General features: G+C 39.4%; 1 protein-coding gene across 1 annotated transcript in view; it reads right to left on the bottom strand.

Annotated features, from left to right (window-relative positions):
• CEP192 (centrosomal protein 192) overlaps positions 1–24,334 on the bottom strand; it is a 96,077-nt gene that overhangs the window by 11,642 nt on the left and 60,101 nt on the right. Inside the window, exons 38-49 of the mRNA XM_075743004.1 lie at positions 22,464–22,554; positions 21,515–21,691; positions 20,727–20,987; positions 20,393–20,511; positions 18,216–18,325; positions 14,543–14,684; positions 9,463–9,635; positions 8,983–9,106; positions 5,737–5,842; positions 3,550–3,754; positions 1,747–1,826; positions 814–909 (exon numbers count right to left, since the gene is read on the bottom strand). Coding sequence (XP_075599119.1) covers positions 814–909; positions 1,747–1,826; positions 3,550–3,754; positions 5,737–5,842; positions 8,983–9,106; positions 9,463–9,635; positions 14,543–14,684; positions 18,216–18,325; positions 20,393–20,511; positions 20,727–20,987; positions 21,515–21,691; positions 22,464–22,554 — 1,684 coding nt within the window. The remainder of the gene's footprint in view (positions 1–813; positions 910–1,746; positions 1,827–3,549; positions 3,755–5,736; positions 5,843–8,982; positions 9,107–9,462; positions 9,636–14,542; positions 14,685–18,215; positions 18,326–20,392; positions 20,512–20,726; positions 20,988–21,514; positions 21,692–22,463; positions 22,555–24,334) is intronic.

Here is a 24,334-nt window from a genome sequence, read left to right as displayed (position 1 = left end):
ATATAAACGTTATTCAAACAGGCCTGAACTAGGATGGCTAAGGCAAAGACAATTGTTTAAATTCAAATAATAGTTTCCAATAGTATGAAATAACTATGAAACTGGACAACAGAAAGTTTCTGTCTTGTAAATAGATTACAAATTGCATCATCATAGAAATAATGTAGTTAAGGAATGCCATAATAATCCATGAAGATGAACAGACAGACTTGAAGTAGCATTGAGGGAGGTGGTGAGGAACAAAATCCCCATAGAAACCCATTCAATATGTCCTTGGATGTGCTTCATAGCTGTGGTTATGAAACCCTCTACTGGCCAGGACATGAAACTGTAAGCCGAATGAAATCAACTTTAGGAACAGAGAACTACTCTTGAACAAGTATGACAAGACTGATTCTAAGGAAGCGAAACCGGTTCTCATACCAGTTTTGTAAGAACCCAGTATTATTTGTGATTTTCTTGTGGATTTTTACAAAGCATTTAAAAGTAATTTTCTGTTCTAGAGTTATTTATCTTTAAAAAAAAAAAAACAACCACAACACAGAAAAACACCACCATGTCAAAGTCGAACTACAGATTGCATGAATTCTTAGAATCAACTCAGCTGACATTATAACAGCTGTGGTAAGTAGATACTGACTACCTGATACACCCCAGGATACAGTTCTGGTAGGCCACCATTTTATCATTATTAGATAAAGTATGACCAGCTTCAAAAATTCAACTGTTATTTCAGAAAATTTATCATGTAAGATCCTAGTTTACAACTGAGATTCACTAATATGCTTGAAATATTTATAAATGTCAGTTTACCTTCTCTTCTCCGTGAGCTTCCAGAGTACCAGAAACACGGGAACATCTGAAAGCGGAGTAAGTAACCCTGTAAACACAACCAGTTCCATCCACATCCTGCAAATAAAGTTACGAGTCAGATTCAGAAGGGAAAAAAACCCACACACCACCCTTGTAAAGGACTGAAGAAAATATACCAAATGAAGCTGCTTTCAAGTGAACAAATAATACTGACTCCCTAAAAGCAAACTACTACAACATGTATGCAGTCCCCATGACTACTGACTTCCAGTTTAGAGGTGGTGCGCTGGCTGGAACACACCATACTCAATCTTCTGGCCTACAGCTAAGAGTGCTACATAACCATTTTTCATCGTTTCATGATAACAGACCATAATAATTCTAGCATAAAATCAAAGTGACCATCCCAGCATTTCAGACTATCAAAAAAATAGGGAAGTATTTACAAATATCAATGGTACAGCTACAGTAATTGCATAGATGACAGCAGTGTAATTCAAATATCCTTGACCTAACTTAGATTACCTACAGAGCTACTATGTACAGCTTAATTCCAGCAGCATAAGTCTCAAAACAAGGCAAGTCTAGCATTCTGGAGCCAAAAGGGACACATGTCTTTCATGTGTGCTTGACTACTTAATGAATCTGGATGATGATACCGGAGGAGCACAAGCAAACTCTACAAGCCAGTAAGTGAATCAGAAATTGTCCCACAGAGCACTGATTGATTCACAGTCAGGGAGCAAATAAGAGATGAGAAAAGGAGTAAAACATTTCCCTGACATAGACAAGAAGAAACTTTGTAACTGAGCTCTTGCTCAGATATGTATTATTTCTGGAGAGGATGGAGGGAGAAAGGAGAGAGCAGCAGGAAGAGAGAAGGAAAACAACCAAGAGATTTCCATAAAACTGCCAATGCTAGCAGTCACTCACTTTAACATAAGGTGGTGCAAAAGATGACAAATGCCACTTCAGATTTTGATCCCCTTTATTCTCCATTTCCAGGTAACTCTCTAGAAGAGAAATATCAGAGTAGTATATTAAATGTCTTTGTTCAAGTATCATTAGTGGAAAGAGTTTAAGCAGAAACTATGTTTCAAGACACAGGAAGTTTAAGGGAAACAGTTCTCATGGTGCCAACTCCAAGAGAAGACTCAAACAAAGCAGTCATAAAATTCTTGAAAGGTTATACAAAAGAAATTTGATGCAAAGTTTTCTACTGAAGAATCGTATTGAAGATGCTTACAAGAAACAAAGTGAGACCTAAATCTCACTCTCAGTAACCCTAAAACAATAATAGATAATCCTCTAAGAACCTGAAGCATATCATGTGGTAATATGTGAAAGTATTACCGGCAGTAGGAAGTTAGCTTCTTACAAATACAGGACATGACAAATAGCAGAGATATCTAAGTCACCTCCAGCTGTCTCAGTTTATTGCACTCAGATTTTTGGCAGATACCTTCACATACCAGCGTACAAGAAAATACCCCAAAAAACCCATAAGATACCCAACTCCCTCCCAAGATATTATTTGGCTGTTCATGGAAAAAACACTGACAGCATTATAGTTTAGGACCAATCAAATAAAGTTGCAGCAAATAAAATCTGTTCTCATCCTAGTATGGATTTGTTAGTCTGTGTGTGTGTGTGTGTATATATATATATAATTTGTGTGTGTATATATATGAAATCTCAACAAAAAGCTTATGCTTGACATGCAGAAAGAACAACTCACATCATCAGAAAATCCCAACTTTGACAGTATCAATATGCATAGTTCACACCTTGAAATGTGCCTCTTGCCAAGAAACAACAGGACACTTGTAAGATCATCTCAGTTTAGCGTAGCACTTCAGAAAGTTTAGCTGCATATATATTATATGGGACATTTATAAAAATAGTAGAGTATTATACTATACTCCTCTTTCCTAAGTGTACCAAAAAGCCCCAGATGTAATTGATAAATTAGGCCTTGAAAGTTCCAAAAGTCTGTTAAATAAAAAAGTAGCATCAGTGAGTCATTTAAAAAAAAAAAAATCCTCTTTACCTAGAAAATTAAGCACTACCAAAAAAATCTGGTATCTAGATAACAGAATGACAGTTTCATACAGTAATCTGGAGAATTTTAAGCATTGCTGGAATTAAAAGTACAGACTGAGGATTTGAGACTCTATTATCGGTGTCCACCTCAATCATTAAGTACAGGACAAGGATAGCCAGACTCATAGCTGACATTCCTATCGTCTTAAGGAAGAACATTTATTTCTCTGCTACATGCAGATAGATTTATCTTGCATCTTATGGACACAAACACAGAGGAGGAGAATGGGTCTACTGCAAAAGCGCATTGACCCAAAAGAGCTTCAACAAAATGCAGTAACCTTATAGTGTCCTCTTTGCTCAGGCACAGTATGGTTGCATTCATCACAGTCGTTTTAAAAAAATGGCAACTTACCTGTCTGTATGCAAACCTATCTGTGGGAAAAACTGTGGCTATACTGCGCAAGGGAAAAAAAAGGGGGGGGACTTCTGAAAGAGAGTTTCATCACAAGGAATTACATTTCAAACTGAAGTCAGAAGGGGGGAACTGGTCAATCACACTTATTAGACTAAAAGAACAAAAACAAAGTCAAGGCATTCAAGTTCCCAAACAGGCAATAGAGTAAACAAAAACTCTGAGCACAAGATAACAAGATACTACAGATGTTGCATTTACTAAGTAAGCAATAATACCTGAGCTTTGGCCAGGTCTTGTTTTAGGAAAAACAATGGTTCTGTTCTTTATTTCCATTTTTGTTAAAGGGAGCACTGAAAGAGGTTTTGCCACATGAACGGTAGGACTTTCAGACTGTGGAGTAAATATAGCACGTCTTCTAGATGGAAAGTCTGCTCCAGACACACTCTGTGCGACTGCCTCCCGAATCTGCACTTTAATAAACTTTTGCATAATTTGGAGAAAAAAAAAAAAGAAATTTAAATAACAAATGTTGATATATTAACAAGTCAAACTATTTAGCTCTATTTCCTTGAGCTGTAAGAGCTCACGGTGTTCAGCTTTACATTCCAACAGAGAAAGAGTTGCACACATTAAATCACCAGGTCTTCTCTAACTTCAGTTCACAAAGTTTAAAGATTTTAGGACAAGTTTAATTTAGGAGAACAGCAAATTTTCAGTAAATTTTCCCATCTAGATGTTTTAATTCAATAGGACTAATAATGTAAACTAGTTAAATTTAATTGACAACTGCTACAATACTCTCTGCCCACAGAGAACGGGAACAGGGCTGCCTCACACAGAACAAGCTTTGTGTTCGCTTCTGCTACGTAATTAGCACTTCCAAAAAACTTCAGGTAATGCTAGTAAAATCTTAGCATGCTTTTTGCTTAATTGGATAGGTAGCAAATAAAGGGCAAAAGCATCATCAACTACCAGATCTCTTGCAGTTTGATTGTTTTTGCTACAATGTTTAATGTTGTCTTAGTAGGTTTCTTCTCTTAAATCCTTTTCCTGTATTGTAGGACATAAGATAGTTAACTATGTGCACAGTCTCCATTTCCTTCCCAACTCATTCTTTTCAACAACTTCCCTGTTTGTTTGGCCTTTTTTTAAGGCAGTTTCCAATTCTATATCATACCTCACCTCCTCCATCAAGAAGGAAAGTAGCCAGATATGATGTTTTATCCTTTCAGTGTCTTTTATTTCTCTCTCCATGCATTGTTACAAGTTACCCAAAATACATACTGGTTGTAAAAATATAAAAAAAAGCTAGGTGTTTATTTCTTTGGAGGCAATTACCAAGGAGTCTTTCTGTTTTTACACTGATGAAAGAAGAAATTGTTGGCTTCAGAAATTTTATGTATATGCCTTAATTTAATAAGGGAAAAGTCCTGGATTAAAATGCATAAAGAGCAAGAAACTGTTCTAGACAGACTTTATCACAGACTGGTCAGCCAGAAGCTTAAGTTTACCTTAAGTGAGCTCAAAAGGAGATGTGGTGACTTGTTCAAGAACGTCCTTTAACTTCTTTGATTTTAATATATTATATAGACTACTTTTATATATTCATGTGTACATATATATATTTAGCTTTTCTAGAAAATGCTGCTAAGGCAGTGGTGGATGCAATTTTGTTGGCAATTCAGTCTAAGTGTTCACATCATAGTATGTCTTCAAAGATTAATGAATTAAGAATCTCAGTTTGCAAAACAGCATCTTAAATATGTGTTGTGGTTTAACCCAGCAGGCAGCTAAAACACCCACACAGCCATTCGCTCATTCCCCCCCGCAACGGGACAGGGGAAGAGAATCGAAAAAAGTAAGACTTGTGGGTTGAGATAAACACAGTTTAATAGGACAGAAAAGGAAGAGAATTATCATTAAGATGACGATTAATAATAATAACAACAAAAAACAACAAGTGATGCTGATGCACAGCACAATTGCTCACCACCTGCTGACCAATACCCAAGTAGTTCCCGAGCCACAGCACCCCCTGGCCAACTTCCCCTGGTTTATATACTGAGCATGACGCCATACAGTATGCAATATCCCTTTGACCAGTTTGGGTCAGCTGTCCTGGGCTCTGTCCCCTCCCAGCTTCCTGGGTGCCCCCCACTTTCTCATTGGTAGGCCAGTACAAGGAAGCTGAGAAGTCCTTGACTGCTTGGCAACAACTAAAATATCAGTGTGTTATCAACATTATGCTCATCCTAAATCCAAAACACAGCACTATACCAGCTGCTAGGAAGAAAACTGACTCTATCCCAGGACACTTTTTTTTCTTAAGAGAGAACTTTACAAATTAGAAAGAATAATGAAACTGCTGTCTCATACGTAAGAGGTGTTAGCAACGTTACGAGACCTTATCCAACAGAGTAAAATAAACAATTTCAACCTCAACTCTCAAGTAAGCCACGTACCTTTTGTCCGTTATCACAATGAATATAGATTAGGCCACTCCAAGGAATTAATGAAGGCTTTGTGGCAAGCGATGGATTAGGACTCACCAGAATTAGTGTACTGCTCCTAATGAAAGGAAAAAAAATATTAGTACAATCCTCATATTAGAATGAGTATCTACAACAGATCACACTAGCCTCCCCCCCAGAAGGATGCACTTTTAAGATAGCAAGTAAGTGAAGATGATCTAGAGAGAGTTAAATTTAAGGTATTCAGATATCCAACACACAATCAAGCTTTAGTAGCCACAAACTTAACACTAACACACTTTATAAACTTGTCACTGATGGTTAACGGTCATAGGGAAAGAGTAAATCTTATCTATTGTTAACATATACAATCAGTCAGGTCACATAAAGCAGACATATAACTACGTGTTTCAGAAAAATAAGCTTCGATACTAGTCAACAAGGGAATTGTACTGTTCAAACAAAGTATACTGCACAAATTGCATTTCAAGAATCTTTTAAACTAATTGTAGTTTTAGAGAAGCAGCTTACTTTCCTTCCCTACCCCATGCAGAACTGATCTTAGAAAAAAGAAAAGCCTTTCAACGTTATCTATGCTTTCTATAGTTATTTATAGTAGGGAACACTGAAGAGTCTAAACTCACTTGAAACAGTTATGGCATCACACAGTAATTTGACCAGTGAGAACAAATTCTGATTTACAGTGTTCCATATTCTATACTAGAGATTTAAATAAAGGAGAAGAGAAAGTAAGCAATGAAGTATTTAAAAAATGAATTTGAAATCACTGAAGTAAAGGTCATTGTTTCCATGTTGGCAAAAGTATTCAAGCCACACCTGAAGAATTAACTTAAGATGTCATTAGCACAGCACTTTGCATTTGGAAAGTTTACGGTAGGAACAAGATCAGTCCCCATAGGAAAGTCAGTTCCATAATCGTTGTCACAATATGACTATCTCCACAAACTTCAATTAACAGATGTTAATGGCCTTAAAACATTAAATCAGGACACTGATATTTCCTTAAAGAATTGTGGCATTTTTTGAATCTCAGCAGTTTTCAGAATCTTTTCATTCACGGTTCTCTCTCTCGTGTACAAGCTGCCTATGTGAAAATATGATTTACTAAGTACACACGCTATCTGTTATCACCAACCATTCCACTGTCTTTACATTTACTGAAAATTTCTCATGCAAATCCAGTTAGCATGGGCTCACAAACCACGTGTCTCACAGAAGAGTCACACTGAACCTAAAGACACTACCTGTCAGTACTTTCATAGCTATGGAAAGGAACAGAGTCTAGGGAAGAAACTCTTTCCAAAAGCGGCTCTTGCAGTCTCTGGAGATTGCAACAGTCCCTGCTCCAAAAGTGCAATGCCTTTCACGGCACTTAACAATATTTCCAACACTGAGGCACAGCAACATGCCAGAGGATGGTTTCAGTTCACCTCCACGAAAAAATCTCTTGGAATGCTACCAAGTTCAGTAGAGACTCAGGACTTTATTATTCCACATTGACGTGGTTTAGCCCCAGCTGGCAGCTAAGTGCCACCCGCCGCTTGCTCACCCCTCCCCCAGTGGGATGGGGAGGAGAACAGGAAAACCAACGGCAAAGCCTCGAGGGTTGGGATAAGGGCAGTTTACTGGGACAGCAAGGGAGAGGGAAAACAATCAACGACAGTGCTGATAACAGATAGTAACAATGGGTGATAACAGAGAACAATTTTACCGATCCAACCACGACCGATGCTCAGCCCGTCCCAGAGCCACGCCGAGCCCACCCCTACCCGCCTAGCCCCCTTTGATGGTGAGCATGATGTCACATGGTATGGAATAGCCCCCGGCCAGCTTGGCTCACCTGTCCTGGCTCCTTGGGAAATTAACTCTACCCTTGCCAGAACCAGGACACACATTCAGGCACGTTAGAGGTTGCCTTTAGCTCATTCCATGGAACTTAAGAGGTTTTGCCAAGGTGAAACAGAGGGTGGTCTCCTTGCTCTAGCAAGGCAGTCAGTCCTTGATCATAGGACCTTCCTTTCACCATCACTGAGAAATCAGACCTTCTCCTTTCCTGCTTAAAGCAGTTCAAGAATTCTGCTGGCCCTAGCCATCGCAATGCATAGTATAAAAGATTCTGGCTGGCTCCTGCCCTGACAGGATGACTGCTCTTGGCACTGCAGGGATATGGTCGTGGAAAGTACAAAGTTGGGCAAGCACAGCTTGCTCTGCTTAAGTCAGCTGTTCCCACGGGTCTGTTTCCTACTTGCAGGCCTCTGTTCTTGATCCAGACTACTTACTTGGACCCAACATGTGAGGTTTCAGCTCATTCTTTTCCAGCGAAAGGAACACATTTTAAAATTATGCAGTGCAAGAAAATTGCTTGCAGAAGGCATTCAGTTCGCTCTTTTTAAGAAATCATTCCACAGACAGTCCTGAGTCTAGGGTATGAGACACTCAAGATGTCCGTCCTTTCACAGCTACTGAAAAGGTATTGTTACCACTTTTTGAAACTCTTGCTCTCAGCACCAAATGAATTTGCAAGGAGTGGCACATATCCTAGCCCTTCCAGAGAATCCTCTTCAATTTGTTCTCACTAGTCATGAAAGTTACCCAGCAATACATCCAAGAATTTACATCTACATGAATATGGAAATAAGTTTTTAAATGCATCACATCTTGCAGTTATGCAGGACTGAAAAGAAAGTATCTGCTTTGGGCAAACATCTACAAAGTTAAAAGCAAATACTTAAATAAAACTCAGAACGTAAAACCTATTTTTTGTGGAACAGGAAACTTTTTTTTCCTGAAGATGAGAATAGTTTAATAACAGGGTCTTAAAAGTCGTTCTGAACCGACCTTAAAAAACCATAAATTTAGAAGTGAGAGGTGGTCAGAACTTTCAAGCATTTTATTGTGAAAGACTTTGCTGACATCCATGAGAAGTCTCATACACACATACAGTGATATTATGACTACTGTTCCAAAATACTGCTAATTAAGACACAGGTGATCCAACATTGACTTGTCATTCTTTTCATGCCTACAGACACTGAGAAGCCAAAGGCTGAGCAGCAAAAACCAGTTTCAGGGTATAGTCTAAACAAACTAAAACAAATTCCTAAAAACTAACTAAAATCCCTGAATTAACTAAATTCTTAAACTAACTAACAATAAATTCCTCCAAAATCTCACCATGCTTTCACATGTAAAAGAAATCTATGAAAAGAAACTTACTCTGGTTCAATAACTCCATGTTGTGGGGTGATAGTAAGGCAGTGAGCTGGCCATGAAAGCTCAAATGTCAACATCCTATTAGAATTGTTGACAATTTGTACATGTCCAGTGTCTGCTGTTCCACCTATAATAAAAAAAAAGGTATAAAAAGCTAACACGTACAAAAATTCACAGAAGTGCCCAAGATTCAGAGATGCACCAATTAAGATAAAGCATTTTCTGCCCTATTTTTACCTCCATAATGCTTTAAAATCTTCATGTGTATGCAGTGCGTATTATATGTATACACATACAGAGCATACTACCTCTGACACTTTAACCAAAACTGCATTCAAACCAAGTTTACTGTTTACATGTAAAGCTACTGCAGCAAGATTACTGGCCAAGCCACATTTAAACACAAAATAATTACAAACATAGTATACAGTACAGTTATTTTAATACTAGAATGGTTATTTTATTAACTTCAAAAATACTTACTAATAGAAGGAGATGTCAAAGACAAGTACTCAGGTTTAACAGCCCAAGTCTGTTGAGCATCTGATTTATTCTGAACCAGATCATCAGTTTTTACAGGTAATGGAGGACCCTGAGGTCCTTTAACAGGAAGAACATCCAAAGTTGCATTGATATGTCTGACAGAGTTCTCAAATCTGAAAATAAGATTGTATTAAGCAAAAGTAGTAATAAAAATAACTTATGAATACTTGTAATAGCCTACACTTAGTATTTCTCACAATTTAGTACTGAAATACAATGTTCTTTACATGGGCCTTCAATTTAATTCAATTTTCCATTATTAAGAAAAAAGTAATTCAGCAGCTATATCACGACACAGCTTTTTCACAGAACATTTAGAAGTGGAAGGTACAGTTCAGAATGGAAGATACTGAAATAAACAATTTTCTTCAGGTGATAATAAAGTAAAATACTTCCTCTACACATATTTTATTTAGATTAAGAAGGTACTGCAGAGAGAAATAAGGCAATATGAGTTGTATTTCAAAGAATGCTGGAGGTCAGTAGGGACCTCTGGAGATCACCTAGTCCCACACCTCTGCTCAAAGCAGGGTCAGCTATAGCAGGTTACGCAGGGCATTGTCCAGTCAGGTTTTGAATTTCTCCACAGATGAAGACTCTACAACCTCTCTGGGCAACTCGTTCCAGTGTCTGATCACCCTTCACCAGAAAAAGAAAGGGTTTCTTCTCATGTTTAAATTGAGGTTTTTGCATTTCAGTTGGCGTTCATTGCCTCTTGTCCTGTCACTGGGAAACACTGAGAATACTCTGTCTTCCTCCTCTTTACTTCTCTATCAAGTATTTGGGGATGGGTGAGGAGCTAACCGAGAGCCTATGGGTCAGGATTAAAGGGAGGGCTGGGGCAGGGGACATCATAGCAGGGGTCTGCTACAGGCCACCTGACCAGGGGGACCAAGCAGATGAACCCCTCTATAGGCAGACAGGAGCAGCCTCATGCTCACAAGCCCTGGTCCTTATGGGGGGGACTTCAAACACCCTGACATCTGCTGGAGGGCCAACGCAGCTGAGCGCAAGCAATCCAGGAAGTTCCTGGAATGTGTCGATGACAACTTTCTCCTCCAAGTGATAGAGGAGCCCACGAGGACCGGTGCCATGCTGGACCTTATTCTCACCAATAAGGAGGGCCTGGTAGGGGACGTCAAGCTCAAGGGCAGCCTTGGCTGCAGTGACCATGACATGGTGGAATTCAGGATCCTCAGGGCAGCGAGGAGGGTGTGCAGCAAGCTCACTACCCTGGACTTCAGCAGAGCAGACTTTGGCCTCTTCAGGGATCTGCTTGGTAGAATACCATGGGACAAAGCCCTGGCAGGAAGAGGGGCCCAAGACAGCTGCCTAATATTCAAGAGTCACCTCCTCCAAGCTCAGGAGCGATGCATCCCAACAAAGAGGAAGTCAAGCAAAAACACCAAGAGGCCCCCATGGATGAACAAGGAGCTCCTGGGCAAAGTCAAACAAAAAAAGGAAGCCTACAGAGCGTGGAAGCAAGGGCAGGTAGCCTGGGAAGAATACAGAGAAACTGTCCAAGCAGCCAGGGATCAAGTTAGGAAAGCCAAAGCCCTGATAGAGATTAGTCTGGCCAGGGATGTCAAGGACAACAAGAAAAGCTTCTATAGGTATGTTAGTGATAAAAGGAGGATGAGGAAAAATGTGGGTGCCCTCTGGAAGGAAACAGGTGACCTGGTTACCCAGGATATGGAGAAGGCTGAGGTACTCAATGACTTCTTTGCCTCAGTCTTCACTGGCAAATGCTTGAGCCACACCGCCCAGCTCACAGAAGGCAGGGACTGTGAGAATGCAGAACCACCCACTGTAGGAGAAGATCAGGTTCGAGAATATCTAAGGAACCTGAAGGTGCACAAGACCATGGGACCTGATGACTTCCATCCGCATGTCTTGAAGGAACTGGCGGATGAAGTGGCCAGGCCACTCTCCATCATATTTGAGAAGTCCTGGCAGTCTGGCAAAGTTCCCACCAACTGGAAGAGGGGGAACATAACCCCCATTTTTAAGAAGGGTAAAAAGGAAGACCCAGGGAACTACGGGCCGGTCAGTCTCACCTCCGTGCCTGGCAAGATCATGGAGCAGACCCTCCTGGAGACTATGCTCAGGGACATGGAAAATAAGGAGGTGATTGGTGACAGCCAACACGGCTTCAGTAGGGGCAAATCATGCCTGACAAACTTGGTGGCCTTCTGTGATGGGGTTAAAGTGGTGGTGGACAAGGGAAGGGCAGCTGACGTCATCTACCTGGACTTGTGCAAGGCATTTGACACTGTCCCGCACGACATCCTTGTCTCTAAATTGGAGAGACATGGATTCAATGGATGGACCACTCGGTGCATAAGGAATTGGCTGGAGTTGTGGTCAACGGCTCAATGTCCAAGTGGAGAACGGTGACGAGTGGCGTTCCTCAGGGGTCGGTACTGGGACCGGCACTGTTCAACATCTTTGTCGGCAACACAGACAGTGGGATCGAGTGCACCCTCAGCAAGTTTGCCGACGACACCAAGCTGTGTGGAGCAGTCGACATGCTGGAGGGAAGGGATGCCATCCAGAGGGACCTTGACATGCTTGAGAGGTGGGCCCATGCAAACCGCATGAAGTTCAACAAGGCCAAGTGCAAGGTCCTGCACGTGGGTCGGGGCAATCCCAAGCACGACTACAGGCTGGGCGAAGAATGGATTGAAAGCAGCCCTGAGGAGAAGGACTTGGGGGTATTGATTGATGAGAAGCTCAACATGAGCCGGCAGTGTGCACTTGCAGCCCAGAAAGCCAACCGTGTCCTGGGCTGCATCAAAAGAGGGGTGACCAGCAGGTTGAGGGAGGTGACCCTGCCCCTCTACTCCGCTCTTGTGAGACCCCACCTGGAGTACTGCGTCCAGCTCTGGGGGCCCCAGTACAGGAGAGACATGGAGCTGTTGGAGTGAGTCCAGAGGAGGGCCACGAAGCTGACTGGAGGGCTGGAGCACCTCTCCTATGAGGACAGGCTGAGAGAGTTGGGGTTGTTCAGCCTGGAGAAGAGAAGGCTCCGGGGAGATCTAACTGTGGCTTACCAGTATCTGAAGGGGCCTACAGGAAAGCTGGAGAGGGACTGTTTATCAGGGAGTGTAATGACAGGACAATGGGTAATGGCTTTAAACGAAAAGAAAGTAGATTTAGATTAGATATTAGAAAGAAATTCTTTACTGTGAGAGTGGTGAGGCACTGGAACAGGTTGCCCAGAGAAGTTGTGGCTGCCCCCTCCCTGGAAGTGTTCAAGACCAGGTTGGGTGGGGCTTTAGGCAACCTGGTCTAGCGGAGGGTGTCCCTGCCCACGCCAGGGTGGTTGGAACTAGATGATCTTTGAGGTCCCTTCCAACCCAAACCATTCTATAATTCTATGATTTATACACATCGATAAGATCCTCCCCCTGTTCAAGCCTTCTCTGCTCAACACTAAGCAAACCCAGCTCTTAGTCTCTCCTTGCAAGACAGGTGCTCCAGTCTCTTCACCATCTTCATGGCCTAGCGTTTTACACCTTTGCTTGCAAAATAAATGGCAGATAAGCTCATCTATGAAAGCTAGGAAGCTGTTATTTTAGGATTCAGCCTATTTTCTTAAGTTAAAAGCTTAACTCATGACAAGTTTGATTTTAAATACTAAAAATGAAAGTAGAAATCAACAATTAAAGAAAAAATAGATAACTTTTTCTCCATAAAATGTTGTGCAAATGTACAGCTCTTCTTCTTATTATTTCTACTTCTACCTTTAATGCTTCTGAGAATCCTGAATCAGTTCAGGACAGTTGAACTAACACCTGTGAGAATTTATCCCTTAAGACAGCAATGGAACCAGGAAGGCAACTGATTGACATAATTTATTGACATGGAATTTCCTAACAGTCAGATTAGTAGTTAACACACTCAGTTCTCTTCTAAGAATTACAGTCTACTCAGAAAATGAAGATTCTCATGATGCTTAGCCAGGGAATAAATTCAAATCTAGAAGAACTGATAAGGCTATCAAGTAGATAAAACAAGCAAATGACAACCACCTAATAAGAGAAGTGTCCTGCTTGCTGCTGCAGATATTTGTTTCCAACCTCTAGCTTTGCAACCCAACTATGCCTGACAAACACCTTGCTAGCCAACAAATCTGTCCCAAAGTGTTCAGCATCTGAAGTTCAACAGGTACAATTCCAAGACAACATCTACAGATGTAGATGTTAAACATAACAGGACTAGGCAGGAACTTTTTGTCACCTATATAACAGGATCTTAAGAAGAAAAAACATGAAGACTCAAGAAACAACCTATGCAAATGTATTCCTTATTGTGTCAAAGTTAACCCATCTTTATTTTGATTTTATGCTATGCTACCTTAGCAAGTAGGATTTGTATAGGGTTTGGACATTTCTTTCCTTTTTCAGGGCTCCAAATGCTACAGCAACTTGTCTAAACAAGTGACAAGCCCATGTTAAAAACCAGGTCTCTGCCAGTCCTCCAAAGAAATCCTCCCAGTAACGGACCACTTCATTCGAGGAAGTGCCAGGGGTGGGAGTGGCCTCAGCACTGATCATTCTTTTGATGAATATAGCACACTGAAAGGCTAGCGTATGGGTTGGACAAGGAAAAGGCCACTACACATTCATAAAATATCTCTATTTTGATCCCAGACATCAAAAATTCATTATAAGGAATGAAGTGGTTACAGTCCTAGTAGGACTACAATAACAAATGTACTTCGGAAGTGCCTATGGGAAAAAAAGTTTCTTTAGATGAAGAATAGGAAGTTGCAGATAAAGTGAATGGTGTCATTTGAAGAAAGAGTTTAAAAGTTATCATAACAGTTTAAACAGACTATATAGAGAAAAACAGTGAGAAGGGCGACCTAGGTACTCATTAGAGTCACTCTCGTTACAGAGCTAGCTCTTTCACTTGTAAAGCAAGTCAATTTTCATCACCAAGATTAAAATCTTCAGTGAAAGGAAATGCACTTCAGTTAGGCATTATTCGATAGTCAGCGTTATCATTATATTACCTGTCTGATTGCAAATGACATCCAGGAGACTGCTGAAATCCAGTCCGATCAAAAGTGCAATATCCAACCACAGAAAGGATAACCTTTCGCATATTTGCATAGAAAAGACGGATATCATTTGTCCCCCGTGGGATATCACATACTAAAAATGAGAGTAATAGAGCAATTCTAATAAGACCAAATCCATAATACTCAGAATCTACGCAAGAGAGATTTGGGATATAGACCTAGTTAATCTGTTTGCTAAGATTATTCTATTTTTTCATTCAAAAAAATTAAGTACTACAAGTTCAGTTATCAGGCATAAATCAACATTAACATGAGAAGTAATGTATAAATCTCAATAAACACCAGTTTTAACTGTATAATTATAAGATATATATTCTCCACCTTTATACAAATGGTATATACTAATCTGATTCTATACCAAACTAAAGTTAAGTTTTACTTTTTTTTACCCTGTAAATAAGACTCATATATTCTTAAGGCTTCACAGAAAGAGATTCAACTTGGGATAAGTTATTTTTCAATTACTCAGTTTATTCAATCTAACACTTCATTATTTAATTAATTATACCTGTAAATATCCAAAAGGTCAAGAATGCAAAAGAATGATTTAAAAATAATAAAATGTTTCATTGAAATGTTTAATAATCAAGTCAATGTTTTCTCCTTTGCTCTTCTCCTTACTCCTTTGCTTGAGAAGTGAACACTTCTCACACAGGACACATTTGATCCAATCATTATTTCCTTTGCTGCATAGTAGATACCCGGGACAATTACTAATATTTGTATATAGCTTCTACAACTCAGCTATGGATAAGACAGAGCAACATCTGTTGTAGACGCAGTTTTAGTTAGAATTTTCATGCGTGCAGAAACTTGTTAACAAAGCTAAGTCTTGCAAAAGGATGTCTAACAGAATGTGGGTTTGGGGAGAAATTATTTATTTATTCTGTCATATGTATAACAAAATTCAATATGGAAATATGTTCTTTCTTTAGGATGACCATTATTTCTACTCTAAGTTCCTTTTACTGCCCGCCCCCCCAGCTGAATTCCATTCAGTTAGGAAAATCCCAATTTTCAAATATCCCATTAAAATATTTAACTCTTACAGCCTATTTCATTTTCACCAATTTAAAATATCAAAATGGCTATACATGATATCATTAAGATAACTTTGAATGCCAAGGCCACAGTGCACACAGTTCCAGACCCAGATGTGTCAGACCCAAATCACAACAGACAGAAACAACTTTATATGAAGGCTTAGATCCTGTAAAACATAGTGAAGTACATCATATAATACCTAGAAATGCACAAGAGGATCTTGCAAAGAATACTTGACCAGAATTCCTTCCATCCTCTTTAACAATACATCCATATGCAAACAAGATGCTAATATGCATTGCAAACTAAATTCATTTTGACCACTCAAGTACAGAAGTCACAAAACATTTCAGACTGCTTTAGAATAAAAAGTTGCAGGATGTTAAATATCAACAACCACTGTCTCTGTTCAATTAGTAATTGAAGCATACTTCAGCAACTAGAAACAGATTAGATCAGCATGTAAAAGGTGTTCAATTAGTGCAGTATACCACAGTAGTGTTAGAGAGTAGCTGAATGTGGTAGCCTGATAGAGGTGATGCTGCCACTGGCACAACCAGTAGCAACATTGAGCATGTGTTCCCAGCAATCACGTACACACACCCCAAACATGCACACGCATACACACACACACACACGCAGACGCTCAGACACAGATTCACAGAATGGAAGGGGCTGGAAGGGACCTCTGGAGATCATCTAGTCCAACCCCCCTGCTAGAGCAGGATCACCTAGAGCAGGTTGCACAGGATTGTGTCCAGGCAGGTTTTGAGTATCTCCAGAGAAGGAGACACCACGACCTCTCTGGGCAGCCTGTACCAGTGCTCAGTCACCCTCAAAGTAAAGAAGTTTTTCCTCATATTGAGATGGAACTTCCTGTGTTCCAGTTTGTGCCCATCGCCCCTTGTCCAGTCACTGGGCACCATTGAGAAGAGTCTGGCCCCATCCTCTCAACAGCCGCCTTTTAGATACTTGTAAGTATTGATAAGATCCCCTCTCAGTCTTCTCTTCTCCAGGCTAAACAGACCCAGCTCTCTCAACCTTTCCTCATACGAGAGACACTTGGCACTCACACAAACAGTGCCAATAGCCTAATCTCATTCCCCTCCCTGGCTGATCAAGACGAAGGCTCATTACTGGCAACATACACATGTACAACATGGATCCCTCCAGCTGCTGGCCCTGGACCACACCAACTGATGTGATCAGACTGGTGAAAAACTGACACCACAGTATTTCAAACACTAATGCTCATATGTAATTTCTTAACAGGTTTTTCAAATAGCTCTGTGGATTAAGGCAGTGAGGAACGGAGACCGAAACAGTCCAGGGATCCAACTTTACATTAAACGCAATCCTTACAGCCAAGACATTCCATTCTTTGAGCTTTTTTTCAGCATCATCTCTTTAAAAGTCTTTCATTTAAAAGGCCAAAAAGTAAAAAAAGCATTTAGATGTTGAAAAAAACTTTTCACCTAAAAGATAGCATCTTATAGAAAAGAAAAAAAAAAAAAAGATATTTCTTAATTCTAGAGTAATTAGTTCCTGCAAAGTATTTGAGTAAATAAAGCAGTTGTGACCAAATAGGGAACAATAAGTTATATTTCACAAATTCAGGGAAGTACACACTCAAAAGAGAGACAGGAAAACATTAAGATGCAAGAGGTAGGCCTTGTTTCTCCCAGAAAGAAAGAAAAAAAAAAAGCTACCATTAGCAAAACCCTAGTAATAAGGCAATAAGAGGTAATCAAGGACATCTAGGCTCTAAACTGGCTTAACTTCAGAGCATATTCAAGAACCCAAGTATCTTATCTTCATTAGGATTTCACCTCAATGAAGATGAACGATCAACAGTTTTTACTTTTCCAAATAAAGACAAGGTACAATCTATAGGGAAAGAATTGGACTACCACATTTATTCAGGTGTAGTAGCCTTAGAATGGTAAAAGATTTCCATATGTGACTAGAATGAGTTCAAGAAATAGGGTTTGACAGTAAACTTGTTCACAACACTTATGGGATTGAACAGGTTTTTTTGGGGGTGGGTTGGTTTGTTTGGTTTTTTGGTGGGTTGGGGTTGGGGGGGGTGTGTGTTTGGTTTTGGGGGTTTTAGGACATTTTTACGATACACTGCATTCTTTTTTTAATTAATTCCTTGCTAACACAAGAAGTTAAAAAAAAGTTATTTAATTTGGGAAGGAACATATATATATTTTAGTGTCATCAAAGTTGCCTGCCTGTCAATTTTCAAATGTAAGATACACCTGTGTACAAAAAAACCTGAATCTCTTTCTCAATTATTAAGGCAGTAAATACTCTCCAAGTAAACCAAGCATTTTTAATTCATAGACTGGGGTTTCATTTTGTTAAGAGAAAAGTACTGTTGTTTAAATAGACAGGCATCGAATAAAAGCAAGCAAGTTCGGTCCAAATTGAGACTTTTGCTTCTACATTTATCAAAAAAGGAACAGTGTAAAAATAACCAAGATTCAAGCCTAAATGCACATTTTCCACCCAAAAACAAGTGTTACATTTTTCTTTTAACAAGTCATAGGCTTACCTTCTGTCACAAACTGCTCCCCTTGAAATTCTTCATCAAATACAATGTTTCTCAATAAACTGTTTTCTGGGATTATGTGTTTTTCTACCTCAGGTTTATATATCATAGCTCTGTTAAAGAGATAAAGAAACAACAGTCATTAAATTACACAAAGTATTAGAAACAACAGTTTGAAAAGATTGGTAAGAATCCACCATAATTTTAACTATCTTTTTTCAAATACACCAAGTTCAATTCTGTGAGCATTCATTTAAAACTGAAATCTTTTCATAATCTTGAACTGGTTAAAGAACTACCTACTTTATTGCTGCACAGTAAATGAACCACTGAAATAATGGCTACCATACACTTGTCTTTCCAAGATACTTGCTCTCTGCTGTCAGTCACACCTACCTAGATTTCTGATAAGTACATCAGGCATCTGAGTGATTCTTAAATCACCACAGGAAGCAGGAGAATGCTATTTCAGTTGCAAGTGAAAGCCTTTTGGGGGGAAAAATTGACTACTCAATGGCAGAAGGGCAGCAGGTGCCAGCCAACAGCAGGAACATAGAGCCAAGGAGCATGACTGCCAACAGGACAGAAAAGACTGGGAGGCACAGAGATATAAATAGTCCTGGGAAAAATGGGAAGCTACAAGTCAGTAAGAGGAAACCTGGCACTCAGATAGGGTCAGAGCCCTGGAGGTGGAAAGCATACCTCAGCACTACTAACTTTCAGGTCTAAGCTACTTACCAGGCTGCTGACTATGTATATTTTTGGAGTAAAGAAAGAACTTGAGCCACAAGTTGGCAGACTAGGCAGACTACTCATTTCACATTCCTGCCCCTAAGTCCCAAATCATCTTCTCATTCTAGTACACAATGACAGAATGGGGTTTGACTGGCTTACAATACTCAGTCATTTCAAGAAATAAGCATCTCGTTCAAATTATCAAGGGAGACTTCAGAGAAGCTCCCAGGAAGAAACAACCAACTAGACCACCGTGTTCAAGAACCAAATGTCATGCCTGCTGACTAATAAAATCAGCAGCAAATCATTTCACTCATGTACCAATGTCCTGAGTCTGAATTAAAAAAAAGTTTCCAACACTACCCATATAGGTGCATCAAGCTTCTCAATGGGTTTTCTGTTGATCAGTAGATCAATACTTTTTCCTAAGTATTTTTGCCCTTTGAGAAGGATTCAATGACAGTAAGCATTGCCTCAGACAAAAAAAAGTTCATACAAAAATCAGTAACAAGTATCTTCTGAGATATCTAAAATAAGCCAATTTTCTTTCAAGAAGGTGATAGAATGGAGCTTTTATTCAAATTCATACAGTCAAATTTAGCCATGTTTAATACTTCATTTGGATAACAATACAGTGACTTTCATAAAAAGTTTTAGGCAATCACATTTAAAAGCATAGGGAAATACTGCCATTCTGAAATTGAGCATGGAATGATGACCATCAGCACCTTAGTGCTCTCCCTATTCTTAACATTTTGCATTATCACTATACACCATACACTGCACAAGTGAAAAGTGCCAATTATGTCTTTGAAAGCAGAGTAGGCCATTTTTGTGCATTTGAGTTACGCAAATTGAAATGCAGCGTAACATAGCCTCTATCTAAGCTCAGTAAGATATATTCTACAAATTTCATCCGTGTGTTATGAGCATATGTGGATGTTACCTCACATACACATGTACTCAAACACTGTCTTTGTCAACAGAATTCAGCAAACTAAGATGCGACTCTTGTTCAAAACTTCATACTACTGAATTTCAGTAATACTCCTTTCATGAGCCTCTTCTTTAAAAATTAAAGCTACACACATATTGGAAAGAGAGATACCAAGATAGAACACAATTATCTTCCAATACAAAAAAAACCCCAAAATTTTCCCCCAAACCCAACACACTCAAATTCAAGAACAACAACAAAAAACCAAACTCTTAACTAGGATTGTAGGTACAGTATGCAAACAAAATCACAAATAAACAAACCAACCCCCCACCAACCAACCTACCAGATGTTAGACTTACTAGATCTCTCCATATAATCCATGTCTTTTGATTTGTTCTTGCTATTTTTGGAAGCATGTTAAAACAATACTTATGATAGCATACACCTCTAGTTTTAACTTTTTACTAAACATCTGTGTCTGTTACAATAGCAAAGTACATCTTACCTACGATACTGCTGCCTAGAAACTTCATCTCCACAAAAAAAACATACTGTTGATACCAATGTGTTTGTTTTCTGGAAGTTCTTTTCCTTTTCCATTGGATTCCATGTTATAGTAATCATCTGTTAAAATAAATAGACAACATACTCAGGAAAAAAATATTGTTAGTACTAACATTTAGAATATGAGTCAACAAATTACTGCAATACAAGTGCAACAGGATTTAACACAAGTTAAGTGAAATTTTAATACAGAACTATTCGAACACGTTCTCATTGATCACATTTATTGTAATTTTAATTAATAGAACTTCCTCAGAATCAGGTATTACACTTACCTCATGTGTTCCTTCTCTTAGTACAAACTTCTCTGGAGATACCATCATGACCTGAGGATCCATAACTGTTTTTGTCCGTAGGTTTGCAAAGCACAGTGCTTTAACATAGGCAGCCCGAGAACCTATATTTCTGATGTGGAAGGAAGCTTTCCTTAATCTTGTAGGCAGTAATCCATCCAGTGTTACCAGGTAACTATCTGACAGTTTTTTAACATTTTCTAAAGTTATATTGCTTGTTCCTCCATATCCAGATAATGGTATCTGGGGTGGGAAAAAACAAACAAACAACATCACCAACAAAAGTAGTACTTCAAATGAAAGAAAGCTTCTTATTAAAACTTCTATAAAACTACAGTAAAATATATAAAAAGTTACGTAAAGACAAATGAAAACACTTAAAATGTGAACTGAAAAGAGCGTGCAAGAAATAAAAAAGCCTAAGTTTATTCAAACTTTAAGTTTTTCTGAAAATTAATTTAAGGTCTACCTATAAACCAAGACAAGTCCAGATTTTTTTTACAGTTCTAGAGTTAAAATCTTGGGCTACTTTTAATGTAGTACACAAAAATCTTTCTTCTTCCTTCACAAAGGGATAAAGTGCATGCAAAATTGAGGCTAATGTTCAAACTGTAAAATTTAGCGCTCACACAGTCTTTAACAAATATACAGACAGTGTATATCTTGAAAGGTTTCAACTTTTCGATAGAAGCAGCTATTCAGTACCAGATTTAAAATAATTATGAAAAATGTATGTTAGAAATCATCAGAAGTTATGTTAGGACTCTTACAGTAAACTTAATTCCTGGCTGTGATCGAATCCCCAGCTGTTTGATTTCCAGCTTTGCAAAGCAGCAAGTTATTCGAGTAGGTGCAAACATCAAGTATATGTTAGTATCTTCTTTGGGACGGATTTTGAGTTCCCAATTACTAGTTAAGCGTTCTTCTGATCCAAATATACTTTGCAGCTATAAAAATGAAGACATCAAAGTGAGTGACTACAATAGGAAAAACATAGTAATAAAAAACTTAACTTCTTCAAAACCTGGATTAACTCAGTTGACAATAGCACATACTTAAGGTTCCAATGCTTAATATGCAACAGAAAAGGCCAAGTTCAAGATACTTTACATTGCCACAATATATTGATGCCTCAGTTTAGATCACAGGGTTTTTGCTTTCAAACCACAATATGGTAAGGCTGAATTTAACCAGCACTACATTAATTCCCTCTCAGTTGAAGATGTTAGATATTGAATCTGAACATCTGAGGAAAAAAGGGGATATAGATGTATGTGGACTATGTAACAACACAAACAACCAAACCAAACCAAACAAACACACCTCTGGTTTTGGTAATCCCCAAATGCTAATTCCAGTTTTTCTTTCCTCCCTCCCTCATGTACACTACGTTCCTTAGAGTGAGGTCTAGAATCCCTCCTGCGAGAAGGGCCACTGACTGTTTACTCCACCAGGTATTGACTCCGTTGTGCTACAGTAGCTTAAAGAGCTGTAACCTGAGCTCTAATTTGCTGCAGTGCTGTTAAGGTTTCAGCTCTTCCTAAGGTGTCAGTGTAGCATAAGCTCTGCTGCCATGTCCATCTTGGCAGTCTCAGAGCAAATACACAGCCTGCTATCACTGGCATTTATAAAGAACAACCCTTCAGGGCAAACACATTTTTATTATAAACATATCCTGATACTTGTCAACCACTGAAGAGAAATTTTCGTGACAGTTACCTGAAAGCAGTCTTGATCCTGGCCTCTTATCAACAGTCTTAAATGCTGAGTGACAGATGGAGAGTCATTTCTTAGAGTTAACTTCTGCTGGCTGAAAAATGTGAAGTTTAGTTATATTTTACAGTAAATGTAAATTAACTGCATATGTGTATTCATAGAAACAATGAAAATGGCATAGTCCATGTTTAAAGTCATTTCATGGGGAAAAAATCACCTCTTGGTACAACAGAATAAGTTAGCTGGAAAGTTACTTCTGTATTCTCAAACTTACAGACCTTACACCATTACACATCAATGCTCATACAGCAAAAAAAACTTAAAATATATATAATTACAGCTTTTCTGAAGGTCAAGTATTGTACTTAAGTTTGAAATTTTAAAGCAAGCAGCAGTTGTGTCAATACAAAAATTCATTAAAAAACCAACACTTGAATACACAGTTATAACTATATTATCCAGATCCATTTAGTTTTGCAGAAACAGTGGCAGACACTGTTTTGTACGCTGTTGGAACAAAAACTTTTAAAATAATTTCAGCTTCCTAAAACCGATGGTGAATCAAAACTATTTTTAAGGAGGAACAGAAAATAAAAAGGTAGTAGCATACAGGGAAGAGAAAGTGATTCCCAAACACCAAACAGCCAAAACTACTCTATTAGAAATACAATATGTTAACAAAACAAAAAATAGGAATGTAGCTATCGGAAACTCTTCTTAGCTACAAACATGGATCACTTTAAACCACCGGGAACATTATTTGATTGCTCAAAAAGTTCAGTATCAAACAACGGTACATTAGTCCCTAAAGTAATACTTACCAGAAGTCTAAAGATCTGCAAAACTTGAAGCCATTACACACAAAATAAGCAAAGTATATCCAGACAATCATGAACAGTTTCATTAAATCATGGGAATACTGAAGCTGTAAACTTGAAACTAAAAAAGTTCAGACAAGAACTAGTCTGAAGGCTAATTAGGAAGGCAATGGATACTCCATCACTAAAAGTTTTAGAATCAGAACACATTCAAATTAAAATCATTTAACTCAGGTAAGTTCAACAGCTCGTGCTATTCATAGAATGGTTTGGGTTGGAAGGGACCTCAAAGATCATCCAGTTCCAATCCCCCTGCTGCGGGCAGGGACACCCTCCGCTAGACCACGTTGCCCAAAGCCTCATCCAGCCTGGTCTTGAACACTTCCAGGGAAGGGGGCAGCCACAGCTGCTCTGGGCAACCTGTTCTCGTGCCTCACCACTCTCACATTAAAGAATTTCTTTCTAACATCTAACCTAAATCGACCATCCTTCAGCCTGTCCTCATAGGAGAGGTGCTCCAGCCCTCCAGTCAGCTTCATGGCCCTCCTCTGGACTCACTCCAACAGCTCCATGTCTCTCCTGTACTGGGGCCCCCAGAGCTGGATGCAGTACTCCAGGTGGGGTCTCACAAGAGCGGAGTAGAGGGGCAGGGTCACCTCCCTTGACCTGCTGGTCACTCCTCTTTTGATGCAGCCCAGGACACGGTTGGCTTTCTGGGCTGCAAGTGCACACTGCCGGCTCATGTTGAGCTTCTCATCAATCAATACCCCCAAATCCTTCTCCTCGGGGCTGCTTTCAATCCATTCTTCGCCCAGCCTGTAGTCGTGCTTGGGATTGCCCCGACCCACGTGCAGGACCTTGCACTTGGCCTTGTTGAACTTCATGCGGTTCGCACGGGCCCACCTCTCAAGCCTGTCAAGGTCCCTCTGGATGGCATCCCTTCCCTCCAGCGTGTCGACCACACCACACAGCTTGGTGTCGCCGGCAAACTTGCTGAGGGTGCACTCGATCCCACTGTCTGTGTTGCCGACAAAGATGTTGAACAGTGCCGGTCCC

Source organism: Balearica regulorum, chromosome 2, assembly GCF_011004875.1.
Source record: "Balearica regulorum gibbericeps isolate bBalReg1 chromosome 2, bBalReg1.pri, whole genome shotgun sequence".
Lineage (NCBI taxonomy): Eukaryota > Metazoa > Chordata > Aves > Gruiformes > Gruidae > Balearica > Balearica regulorum.
This window is presented reverse-complemented; position numbering and strand designations above follow the sequence as displayed.